This window comes from Ciconia boyciana, chromosome 23 (assembly GCF_034638445.1).
Source record: "Ciconia boyciana chromosome 23, ASM3463844v1, whole genome shotgun sequence".
Lineage (NCBI taxonomy): Eukaryota > Metazoa > Chordata > Aves > Ciconiiformes > Ciconiidae > Ciconia > Ciconia boyciana.
In genome coordinates this window covers 3557154-3569378 of record NC_132956.1, presented here as the reverse complement: position 1 = coordinate 3569378, position 12225 = coordinate 3557154, and the positions used below count along the sequence as shown (strand labels likewise).

The 12225-nt window shown below is 65.6% G+C and overlaps 1 protein-coding gene across 3 annotated transcripts in view; it reads right to left on the bottom strand.

The window, feature by feature from the left end:
* The window catches only part of PLEKHA6 (pleckstrin homology domain containing A6), a 48707-nt gene that overhangs the window by 19048 nt on the left and 17434 nt on the right, over window positions 1–12225 (bottom strand). The window contains exons 1-6 of one of the 3 annotated variants that reach the window (XM_072844653.1): window positions 8537–8622; window positions 1794–1874; window positions 1507–1621; window positions 1306–1410; window positions 1161–1233; window positions 565–665 (exon numbers count right to left, since the gene is read on the bottom strand). In XM_072844653.1, coding sequence (XP_072700754.1) covers window positions 565–665; window positions 1161–1233; window positions 1306–1410; window positions 1507–1621; window positions 1794–1874; window positions 8537–8577 — 516 coding nt within the window. In that variant the 5' untranslated portion in view covers window positions 8578–8622. Of the gene's footprint in view, window positions 1–564; window positions 666–1160; window positions 1234–1305; window positions 1622–1793; window positions 1875–8536; window positions 8623–12225 lie in introns of those variants that run through there. The other 2 variants (XM_072844654.1, XM_072844655.1) reach the window with 2 other exon arrangements.

Genomic DNA, 12225 nt, shown 5'->3' with positions numbered 1-12225 from the left:
TATAGGCTACCCCCTCGCAATTACATTGCCCTTTCCTTGGCATGCTAGTCAAAGCAGGCTAAAAAACAAAGAGGAGTTGGGGACACTTTTCTAGGTCTGGCTCCGGGAGCGCTGCCGAGAAGCGCTGCTGCAGCAGCCGGTGGGACAGGCTGGCCGGGAGCAGCAATGAGGAGGGGAAAGCGGGGCAGGGAGAGGGCCGAGAGCACCGCCGGTGAGGGCAGTGCTGCTGCTCGCCCTGCACCCAGCACGCCCCAGGGCTGGGGGGCATCAGTGCACCCCAAGGGGCAGAGCCCAGGAGCAGCTCAGGCCTGGGGTGGGGGATGACCTTGGAGATGCTGCTTTGCCCCATGCGTGCCTCAGTTTCCCCGGCAGAAGGCACATCTGCACAGCGCGCAGGGTATCCGCGGGGGGTTACTGCCGTCACCCCTCTCCCCAGCTTGCTCCATGCCCCGTCACCAAGAAAGCAAGAAGAGGGAGCAGCGAGGACCCTGCGAGCATCACCGCCACCCCAGCGTCGTCCCAGTGCTCCATCCCCTCCAAGCTCCGGCACAATCATGCACTGACCTTGAACGTGTACTTTCTGCTGATGTTGTCGGAGGGCTGCACGGCCGCCACGCGGAAGCTGAGGAGGGGGATGCTGCCCAGGATGCTCTCCTCCTTCTCGTCTGGTGGGCAAATGCAGGGGTTACACGCGTGGAGGGGCTGGGAGCCCCGGCTGCCCCCCGGCAGAGACCCACGAGCTGCTGTGGGGACACGGGCCCATCGCTCCGTCCCATGGGTGGGCAGGCTGGCAGGCAGCTCACCAGTGGGAAACCGCTGCCTGCCTGTTGCTCCCCAGCAGCTCTGCGCAGCTCGGCTGGGCTCGCAAAACAGCCTGCTCAATTATTCATGCCCGCCCTCGGCCACACTGGGGCTGAGCCCAGTGAGCTGCCAGGGAAGGCGCCTGCATTAACCCCTCGGGTCCCCGATGTGGCAAACCCCTGCACAAAGGGGGGCTGTGCACGGCTGTCACCTCCAGACCCCTTGCCCACGCTGGCAAAACCTGCTCTGAGCTCTATAACGGCCTGGGTCTGCGTGGAGGCACCTGGCTGGTGGCCACCGGGTCCTGCCGGGGGGGACAAGCCGCAGGGGACACTTGAGGCAGGTACTCGCTGCCGTACCTTTGTAGTAGAAGAGGCAGCGATCCACCAGCACGAACCAGCGCTTGTTCCACTGCTTCACCCCCGAGCTGGCCTGCGAGAGAGGAGCAGTGAGAGCAGCACCCACCCGGGGAGGGGGCACCCGGCATGGCGGGGGCTCGGGTACCTGCTTGTAGAGCCAGCCGCTTTTGGTCACGGCAGCGTTGGGGTTCCTCTTCATGGAATTGGAGCGCTTCCCGAAGGCAATGCCCTTGCGGGAGGGGCGCGAAGCCTGCAGAGGGGGAGAGGAGCCGCTCAGTCCCCGGGGGGGGCCCCGGCACCCCGTCTCTGCTGTCGCCCACCGTGCCGCACGGCTCTGGGCACCCACCCGGCCTCCTGGGCGCTCCGGGGGCACCTCTGACACCATGGTGTGGTTGGAGGGCTCGCTGGTGATGGTCGCCGGTCGCTTGCCACCCGCTTTGCTTGACATGTCCAAGGTCAGTCTGCGGCACAGGAGGAGAGCTGAATCAGCAGAGCTGCGTTTCTCCACCCCGCAGGAGCTGGCCCCTGGCATCCTTGCCCCGGGCACCGGCTCCCCACACCCCAGCCCACCTTGGTCCCCCATCACAACCCAATCCCAGGCCCTGAAACCAGGGGAGTCAGGAGCCAACCTACTTTTGCAAGTCAAGTCTTGAGTTGTCCTTGGGGACCTGTCCCGTCACTGGGTGCAGGAATGTGTTCCGCCTTTCATTGTGGCTATGAGAGACAGCGGCGGGGTGGTGGTTAGCATCTCCCATCCCTGTCCCCCCCCCAAGAAACCTTTAGCACCACATTTGCTGCTCCAGCCCCAGCGTTTCGCTGTCCCACACCTGCACGGATGCTGGGGCTGGCTTCCTGTGCCCTGCCCCAAGCATCGCCCTCCCCTACGCCCCCATTAACCCCACGCTTCAGATCTGCTCAGCGCATTTCATCAGCGTTTCCCAGAAAGTGCTTGCCTCGCTGGGAGCTGAAACGAGGTCTCTGGTGGCCAAGCCCTCGTTACTTCTGCTGGACACATCCCAGACATTACCATAAACCCCTCAGAAGAAGTCGCTGCAGAAGCAGCAGCAGCAACGGCCCATCCCAGGCTGTGCCTGCAGCGACGTCCCCAATGTCACATCCTCCCCTTCAGCTTGCTGCTTTTAGAGCCTTTTGCCAAAACGCATTGAGTCAGGCTAAGAGAAGGGTCACCTGGCCACGCGGGGCTGTGCACCACACCGACCCTGACCATCAGCCCAGGACCCACCAGCACAAGCTGTTGCAGCTGGATCAGGCCCAGCTCAGCCCCAGCCCTGGTGCTGCTTCGGCGACGCTGGGGCACAGCCAAAGGCAGCCGCTGCCGGCGGTGCAGGGCTCCCTGGCAGCGCCAGGAGGAAGGAGGCAGGGCTCCCGCCAGGCTCGGCCGCCAGCGTTTGCCGTGTCCCTGCCCCGTCCCGCAGAGCCAGTATTGCCAGGCTCCCCGGCACCTCGCTGCTCCGGCTGGGGAACCCACTTACACACGGCTTCCCGGGGGCCCTCGCTGCTGGAGCTGTGTCAGGAGGAAAGGACAAGGGGCACCATCCCGGGAAGTTTGCATTGGACCCCGTCCCCGTGACACCCCTCCTTCCCAAAGCTGCCAGGCACCGGGACACGGGTGCCCCCAGCCACCCACGAAGCCAACACACCAACAGCCCGGAACGCTGCTGAACTTCTGCGTGTCAGTAAAACAGAGGAAGTTTCAGCAACAAAACGCAGCTGCCAAGACCATCCCATCCACTCACGCTTCACCCCGAACCTGGGCTTCAGCCAGGCTCTGAAGATATTAACTGCTTTCTGCCCAAAAAAGCCTTGCTGAGAACCGCTCCCCCTTGCAGGTCCCATCCTGTACCCTGCCATGGATCCGCTCTCCTCCGCCAGCCCTCCCCCTTGCATGGGGTCACCTTAAAAACCTGGGCAATGTGTATGCACCCCGCAATGAGGGGCGGCACTCGCTCCCCAAACCCCCCCAGCGCCAGGCTTTTCTGTGCCACGACTGACACGAATTATCCACGGAGACAGCCTGCCCAGCCCACGCTCCAACAGCGGCAAAGGGGGTTTCTGTCACCCAGAGCTAGAGCTGCTCCCGGACCGCTTGCCCCCAGCAGGTGACTTTGGAGGGGCACAACGTGACGGTACCAGAGCAGGTCCCAGGCCCCCCGTGATGCTGACACATGGGGAGGGTGCAAATGTCGAGCGAGCAGCACCCCAGCCACCCCAGCCCTGGAAAGTGGGGGCTGCCAGGACCTGCCAGCATGCCCGAACCCCAGCTGGGGACATTCCCCCAGCCCTGCTCGCGACCCCGCACCACAGCAGGTTTCTGTTCCCACAGGCTGAATTCTCCCCCCACCCCACCACCAAGCCCAGGACACCCACCCTGCTTTGCAGCCCCCGTGGCTCCTCCTGGCACCCACCCCGCTGCTTCCCCCCACCCCCACCCCAAGTCTGCCCCCACCCCCAGATGTGGCAAGACCCCGAGAACAGCCGGGGAACCTCCTTAAACCATCCCCCGGCCGCGGCTCCCTCGGCTGACCCCGCTCCAGAAAATCCCGAGTTCACATCGCCTCCCAAGCACTGCAATGCAGCAGCCACTGCCCGGGCTGAGGGTCCCCCACCACCGCCTGCCCACGGACCCCCCGGCCCCCACCAGCCCACCCCCGGGTCCTACCTCACCCGCCGGTCCGCCCGAAACTTCAGCATGATGCCAAGGGCCCTCCTAGCTCAGCGCCGGCTCCCAGCTCCCACCATGGCAGCGGTGGGCACGGCGAGCCCCGTGCCACCTGCCGCCACGCTACGAGGCGATGGCACGTGCCATGGGGGCAGCAGCCCCGCGTGGGCAGGGGGATGCCGGCGGCGGGCGAAGGGTCTCGCTGTCCTCTCCCAGGTGTCCCAGTCCCCCGAGCCCTGCGCCGGTGGCATTGGCGTTCCTGGTGGCAGCAGTGGCGGAGCTCTCACGGGTGCCGGTGGCTCCGGTGCAGCCGGGGCTGGCGAGCCCCGGTGTGCGGCAGCCAGCCGGCAGGCGATGGGGACAAACAGCTCTCGCTCGCGTCCCCGCGCAGAGGAGAGGCGAAGGGCAGCGCCGCACACGCCGCCTCCCCCAGCCCAGGTGCAATGCTGGGGAGCAGCTGGCGGCAGGCGAAGGGCGAGAGGGGCGAGACGGGGGGCTGCCGGGCCCCCCCACCCTGGCAGGGCAGCGGCGCACGGGGGGCTGCGCCCCAGGAAGGGGGGCTGTCGCGGCGAGGGAGGCAGCTGCGCCGAGATGAGCTCTGCTGCTGCCCTGGATTCACTGGCTGCATCCCTTCCCCCTGCTTCTGTCCCCAAACCGTCCCCGCTCCCCCCGCGGCGCTGCCATCCCTTCCCCAGGTCACACCAGGAGAAAAATCCCGGGGAGCAGGACGGGCAGGAGCACTGACCACCGAACAACCTAGCAGCTGCGGGGGGGAGGGACACGGGACCCTGCAGGGCACCCAGCAATGGGGCTTCAGCACCCCGAAAGTCTGGGGAGCCCTTTGCACCCCAGCAGGGTAAGAGGGGGGAGCAGGATTCGGGGTGACCCACCCTCCGCCTGGGCACGGCGCTTTGGAAAGCGAATGCAAATACATCGGGACTGTTATGATAATGGGAGGGAGGGAAGGCAGCGCTGACATTTCAAAGAAACCTCCAAAGAAGGAAGCGGAGCACAGAAAGCCAGCTGGCCTCCATCATGCCACGTCCCCGCTCTGCCAGCACCCCGGGACCACCTCAGGACACCATCCGCCCGGCCAGCCCGCAGTGCTGCTCAGCCCGGCCTCTCCCGGCCATTGCATCATTCACCTGCTCCTCCCAAAAACCGGTGCCCTGAAGTTACAGCCATGCCAGTCAGTCAGCCTGGGGCGAGCTGGGTCAGCACCAGTGCCCGGCTCAGGGATGCTCCCGCTGCTCCTCGGCGGGCACAAGTGGTCCCTGCCAGGAGGGTGGCGGAGAACAGCCAGGGACGGGAACCACGTCCTCAGCGTGGGCAGAGAATGTGCCAACACAGTGGCATTACCACTCCCAACCCAACTAAATCCACCCCTTCAGGGCACCCTGGGCCGGAGCCGCTCTCTGGGCATGGAGGAGCCAAGCAGCGCGACCGCTGCTCTCCTTGCTGGCACGCTGCCGGCCACCAGCCACGGGGCGAGACACGCGTGCACGGAGAAACCTGCCCACCACAACACCCGCAGGCAGCACCAGCCTCGTGCTTGCGTTCGCACCTCTGGCAAACCCACCGGCGCTGGCTGTCCCCGTGTCCCCGCAGCAGCGACTCACCCACTCCTCAATCACCGCCGCCCTCCGCAGCGAAGCAGCCGGGGGTCAAGGTCCCCCAACGGCCCGCGGGTGCGTGCCAGCCCTCTGCCGTGCGACAAAGCCGATGCTCACCCGGTGGCGGGGCTGCCGTGGAGGACAGGGAGCCGCCAGCTGAAGCTGTGGCCCCTTTTGGGGACGGCAGCCCCAGGGGACAATGTGGCAGGAGCAGGAAAGGCGGCTCCTGGGCGTGCCGGACGCTGCAGGTAGGAGCCACGGAGTCCGCCCACGGCCGCGCCAGAGCCACCGTCCCCCCCAGTGTGGGGGTTTCACCCCCCCCCGTCACCCCAGTTCAATGGCACGGGGGGCTCAGGGACCACTCTGGGAGCCTTTTAACCCGGGTTCAACCCCGGCTTCGCCAGCCCGGAGCAGGCGCCGTTCTCCCTGCACCAGCTGGGCTATTTCACAGTCATTAGTATCCGGGGGTGGGCAGGGACACGGCATCCTCAGTCACCGATCGAGCGGACACGCTTCAGGGCCCCGAACAGCAGCTCGGGGTGGGGGGCTCCCCTGGACCTCCCGGGAGAGCCGTGGGGGAGAAGAGACAGTGTTTTCCTCAGGGTAAACATCAAAGAAAAGCCCTCTAAACCTCCCCTTGCTTTTTCTTAAAGGTAGGGAGCAAGAGAAGGGAATAAATGTAATAACTGAAGAACAAAACTTTCACTCAATGCTGCTTTTCTTCCCCATCCCCAAAGCTGAAGTTTGTTGAGAGCAGGACAACCCTCCGGGCTCCCCCCTGCCCTTCACAGCCCGTGAAGGTCACGGCTCTCCAGCTCTTGCAAACCACAGACCACGGCTGGGGCACATCCCCGAGCAAAGCCCGAGGACCCCCACAGTCACCAGCACAACGCGCGGGTGCCACCCCCCACCCACATCACCCTGCGGTGCGTGCAGGAGCAGCGCCGGGTGCGACCCAGCCACGGCAGAGCAGCAGTGGCAGGAGGGCAGGAGGGTGGGCTGCTTTATGGCTGCTCTCGGCTGCAGCTGAGGGTGCGAGAGGGTTAACACCGCCCCAGCTGGGAAGAAGCAGGTGAAATGGTGACAGGAGGGAGCGATTTCCCAGCACCAGCCCACGCCAGGGCTCGGTGCATCCAGGGTGCCGGCAGCCAGCTCCGGGAGAGTGGGTGTGGGGAGGAGTAACCCCCCTAGCACGGCTTGCCGTGGGGCAAAGTGCTGGCAGGCGATGCCAGCCATGCTCCGGCTGGGCAGGGTTCTGGCCGGCTGCGTCGGGACCCCTCCTCATGGGGAGAGCTCCTTGTCGGACATGGGGCAGGTGGGATGCACTGGGGGGGTTGGAAAAAGCCCACTGAGGGCTGGTGTGGGGCGCAGGGGAGGTCCTCTCCAAGAGCGGACAGCAAGCCCACCTCGGCTGGCTGGACGTAGCCAAGCAGCCCCCAAAACCCTCCAGCGTGCGGTGGACGTCAGCTAATGGGAACCATTCCCACGCCGCGGCCCTCCCCGGGGCGTCGGGGCTCCTGGCTGTTATCTGGTGGCTGCGAGGGCGGCGAGCGGGCGGGAGGAGGGGAGGCGCGGGCTCACCGCCCAGGCGCCGGAGCTTGCCAAACCCTAAATCCAGAGCAGAGCAGCCGGGCAGGGAGGCTACAGGAGCCTGGCCACCCCCTCCCCACCAGCCAGGATGCAATGCCGGAGCTGCGGGGCTCCCCTCCGAGCGCTCGCCGCAGGCTATCATCCCTCCAGCTCCCAGGCTGGCTGCACGCTACGGGGATCCAACCGCCTCGTCCTCCCACGCTCCAACCCGAATTTCAGCTCCGGCAGGCGCCTCGCCGCCCTTATCGCCCCGGCCCCTCGGAGGGCTCAGCTGGGATGGAGGGGTTACCGTCGCGGCTGCTGGGCTCTGCCACCCTGGGACTGCGGCAGGCAGCAGCAGGAGGAGGAGGAGGAGGAGGCAGGCGGCCAAGGCTGCCTGCAGCCCCCCTCCAAAGCGATAATGAAACCCTTCGTCTGGAGGTTTTACCCGTGTTCTCGGGGCGAGCATCCAGGCAGCTCCCAAGCAAGGGGCTTGCGTGGCCACCGGCCAAACACGCCCCGTGCGTTGGCCTCCTTCCTCTGTTTTTCTAGCCCTTTCTTCACCTCTCCCCCTCCTCCTGCGCCACATCCCTCTCCTCTGACCGGAGCCCTTGAAAACCCTTTTCTCCTCGTTAACTGCAGCGCTCAGCACCCATGGGAGGGGATGCAGGGTCACCCCATCACCCACGGCCCCTGCAAGGGGGCTGGCAGAGAAAATCCACCCTCAGATGAGCAAGTGCAAACTGCCGAGTCCCGTCTTGCAAGGGGAGCCCAGGGCAGGAGCAAATACATTATAATGCACTAATAAACTGTACCGTCCACACCCCCGCAGCCATCCCGCTCGGCACAGGGGGTGCAGGGGGCTCGGCTCTGCCCTGCGGGGCCGGTGCAGCACGTGCTTGAGGTACAATAGGAAAAAAAAAAAAAATTAAATTAAATTCTGCAGGCGCAGTGCGAGAGGGTCTGGCGGAGTCACTGCAGCCAGGGGACGAGTGCCAGCGGCTCGGCTGCTCCAGCGCCTCTGCGCAGGGCCGTCCCTGGCTCCGGCTCTCTGCCGAGCGAGGCCCTGGGCTGCTCCATCGCTGCAGCTACTTCAACCCCCGTTGGATGACTCAAGCAGGAAAAAATAAAAGCTAGCCCTTGCACACTCCCCACGCCCTCGGCAGGGCTGAGCCGGCCACGGGGCGTCCTCTGCCAGCCCCGGCCCTGGCCAAAAGCCTGGGCCACAACCCGGGGGGAAACTCTGCTTGGCGTTTCCGAATTGCCCTGTACTTGTAAGAGTTACATGCCAGCCCTGGGAGAGGGCAGCAAAAGCAGAAAAGGTTGCAGGGGAGGAGGAGACGGAGGCAAAGGCAGGATGGAGAGCTGCAAAGAAACCCCCCCATGCCGGGCCAGGCACTGCCATGGGCTCATGAAAACCGACCAGCAGCCCTGGAAATCCCAGCGCCTGCCAGATTTGCAGCAAGATCAGCCTTTGGGAAGAAAGCGGCTTGTGGGCACGCGAAAAACCAGACCTTGGCGTGGAGCTGCATGCTGAGGTTTCCCTCCGGCTCATCCCTGCGGTGCTGCCGGCTGGCCGGCTCCCGCAGCTCCCGACACAGCAGAGATCGGCAGCCAGTTCTCCTCCATAACCTCATCCCTGTCCTAATCCCGGCCCCGCCATCCAGCTGAGCAAGCGTTTCCGGCACCGCGTCCATCAGGGCTGGGGGCCAGGAGGCAGCACAGCCCTCTGTGCTAACGAAACCAGGCTCCTGCGCACGCACAGCCTCCTCCTGCGCCCGGCTCGGTGCCGGCACGGGGGCACAGCCGAGCAGCACCCACGTCCCTAACCGCGGTGCCCGCAGGCACGGTCCTGCCGTGCTCCCCCTCCAGTGCAGCTGCTTCTGGGGTTAATTTTGCCTCTTGCCCCTGTCTGTGCGGGGTGCTGCTACAATGCAGCCCCAGGAGGGAGGGTTCTGATCTGAGCACCCGTCCCCTCTGCCACCTCACCCCTGTGACAAACTGCACACGTCAGCTGCCACCGTGGTGCCCAGGCAGAGAGCACCCTGGCTCACCACCCATCACCGATGCGGGCGACAGCCTCCCCAGAGCAAGCAGCTTCATCCCGGAGAGCTTTGCCCCATGCACCTCGGGAGGGTTTCGGTGTGAGAAGCTGCAGCCAGCGAGCACCGTGGCCAGGCCAGGCTTTACCACCCACTTCTGCAAGCACACGCTCGCCATCAACCCTGCGAGTCCCCATGGGAGCCTTGGCGGGAAGGAAGGCAGAAAAGCCTGAGCTGGATGCGGCTGGGAAGCAGCAGGGCCACCGTGCCGGGCTTGCCGAGCCAGGGCAAAGTCCTCGGCAAGGGCAGACAGCGGCTCCCGCACACCCACAACCTGCACGCAACGTCACCGCCACCACGCAGCCGGGCTGGCACGGGAGCGGCAGTGGCCCTGAGCAGGGACATCCCGGCCGGCCAGAGTCCACAGGGACGGAGAGTGGGAGAAGCCCCCGCTGTCCTCAGCACCGCAGAGCAGGATGGCCGGGAGCAGGGGGAAGTCAGGGGATTTCCAGAGAACAAAGTAGCTGCCGGCAGCCAGCATCACCGGCAGCGGGGAGGGCGAGTCCCCCGCTCCCGCTCCAGCCTGGGTCGGAGAAAAGCACAAAAAGCACTGGGAATTTGTGTTTTATCTCCCTGGCAACCCCGGCTCCATCGCAGGCATGGCCCACAGGGGCGGCCGGGCCAAAACGTGCTGCTGCGGGAGACGGAGAGTTCGGGGCAGGTGCAGCAGCATCCCATAGGCATGGGGTGATATTTGGGGAGTGTCACAGCGGTGTGACGGGGTGGCCCAGGACCCAGGGCAGAGCAGGTCACGGTCCATGCCTGAGCTGGAGCGCGTGTCCCTGCTTTAACCACATCGCTCCATCGTCCCTTCTTGGGGACAGAGCCCAAATCGCACGTGCACGGTATGGCCAGGCTCCCCGAGCCGCTGTGCCCACACGGGACAGGGCAGCCCCACAGCAGCTGGCAGCTCTCCTGTGGCATCACCGGCCAAGCATCCTTCCCCAGTCGTGGGGCGGCCCGGGAGTGGACCCCCCAGGGGACCAGCGGGGATGAAATCAGTCGTGGACAGACGCGAACACACGCTGCGAGGGGCTCGGAGGCGAGGGGCGAGCGGGGGGAGGCTGCCAGCACACCGAGCCGGACCGCAGCAAACACCGAGAGGCACGGGGCACCTGCACGGGTGAGCGGACATGAGACATCAAGAGTGTTTCTCAGATCAGGATGCAATCCTTCAGCCTCTCCCCCTGCACTCCACAGCCTCCTACAAATCTGGAACCGCTGTGGGGCTGCAGACCTTCCCCATCCCTCAGCCAGGGGCTGGGGCCGCAGGGGGATGGGGCAGTAGGGCCACGGCTCGTGGCCAGGCTCGGCACTGTGGCCGAAACCCAGCCAGGGGGTACGGAGGTGCCTGGGCAGCTGCGATGCCTCTGCCAAAGGCGATCCACTAATGCAGCCTCTGAGCTGCAAGCTGGACCCAGACCTGGAGGGTTTAAACCTTTCGCTAAGCTCTTTAAGAAACCACTTTGAGTGGGCAGAAATACCTGTCCTAAGCAATCGCCGGTACGAGGCATCAAAACAAATCCAGCCACAACCCCGCTCCACAGCCAGGTCAGGTCAGGAGCGGGGATTACAGGAGCAGGGAAACCCTGCTGGGACAAATCCTCAGCACTTGCTTAACCCATCGCACGTGATAATCACACCAGCATCCCGATGGCAACGGGCACCGTAGTGCCTTCCCTGCTAGATTTCCAGCTGTGCTCATCACCACACTGGCCACCCTTGGGTCCCCGGCTGCTCTCGGCCACTGCCGGGCACCGGCTATAGACAATGGCCCACGTGTGCCATGGCCGGGTTCCGTGCCGACGCTGCACGCATGCACACACGCACGCACTCACCGGTGCCACCGCGCATCCCCTCTGTCTGCGTCGCTTGCCAAGCAGGTGGCTCTCCCGCAGCCAGGATGGATGATTTCCTTCCAAGCCCATGGAGACCGTCATTGGTATCAATCATTAACAGTCACCGCAGCTGCCGGCAGCCTTAACCCCCTCCGCACCGCTGCGGGACGAGCACGGGAAAGCATCCTCGGCTTGTGCTGTCTGGACAGCCCCTTTAACAGCACCACGGCATGGCAGGCCACTGCAGCCCAACCCGCTGGGGATGCAGAGGGGTTTCCAAGGGGCTCCGCACCCCCTGGGGACCTGCAGCCATCCCCACAGTGTCATGTCTCTATGCACCCCAAACCGCTCCCTCAGCAGCATGGGCCCCTGGAGCAGCCCTGCACGTCCCCATGCAGCCCCAAGGGCCATATCCTGCATCTGCATCTCCCCCATCCTCAGCAGCAGCCAGCAGCGGCCAGCCCCGGGGGGCCGAGCCCCACAGCCCTCTGCCCCCCGAGGAGCAGGGCAGCGTGGCAGGGCAGGGGGCTGCTCCCCTCCGGCTGCCCGCAGAGGCAGGAGACACGTCTGTCCCCTCCCCGCTGCGGGAGCCGGGGCAGGACGGGATCTCTCAGCCCAGGGGTCCCAGAGCTCTCCCTCCACGCAGCTTTTCCAAGGAACATCGATGGCTGTAACTTTATCCGAGCGTGTTTACAACCCAGCCATGGCTCTTGGCTCCCTCGGCTGTGCCGGGGGCCGGCTCGGCTCCCGAGGCTGCCGCTCAGCCAGCACACGGTGCTGCCAGCGCCTTGATGCCAGGGTCTCCCACACGCTGCAGTACCCCCGGTGCTGTCTGGGTCACCCCCGTCTGCATCCCCATGGGGGCACAGGCACCCGGAGCTGGAGGAGGAGCGCAGGGGCTGCTCCTACGTCTGAAGTCTGGGAAGCGGATGGACGGACGTCCCCGTCCCCCACTGCCACTGGCTGCAGTGCTGGTACGCTACCCAACCTGTGAAGCAGTTGAACAATTAACCTCCAGCCGCGATGTTGCCAGGAGCCGGGAGAGCCCTGCTCTGCCCACGCACAGCCCTGGGGCACGACGGCACCTGGGGAGCAAACCCCTATCCCCCCTGGCCCCAAGCCCAGCCGCTGTCACTGGCCTCCGCTGCCCCAGGAGCATCCCGGGCCAGGCCCCGGAGCAGGGACACGTCCGGCTTGGCCAGCCCGGGGCAGCCGCCACGTCCCCCTGCAAATGCAGAGGGGCACAGAAGGGGCTCGGCTCCT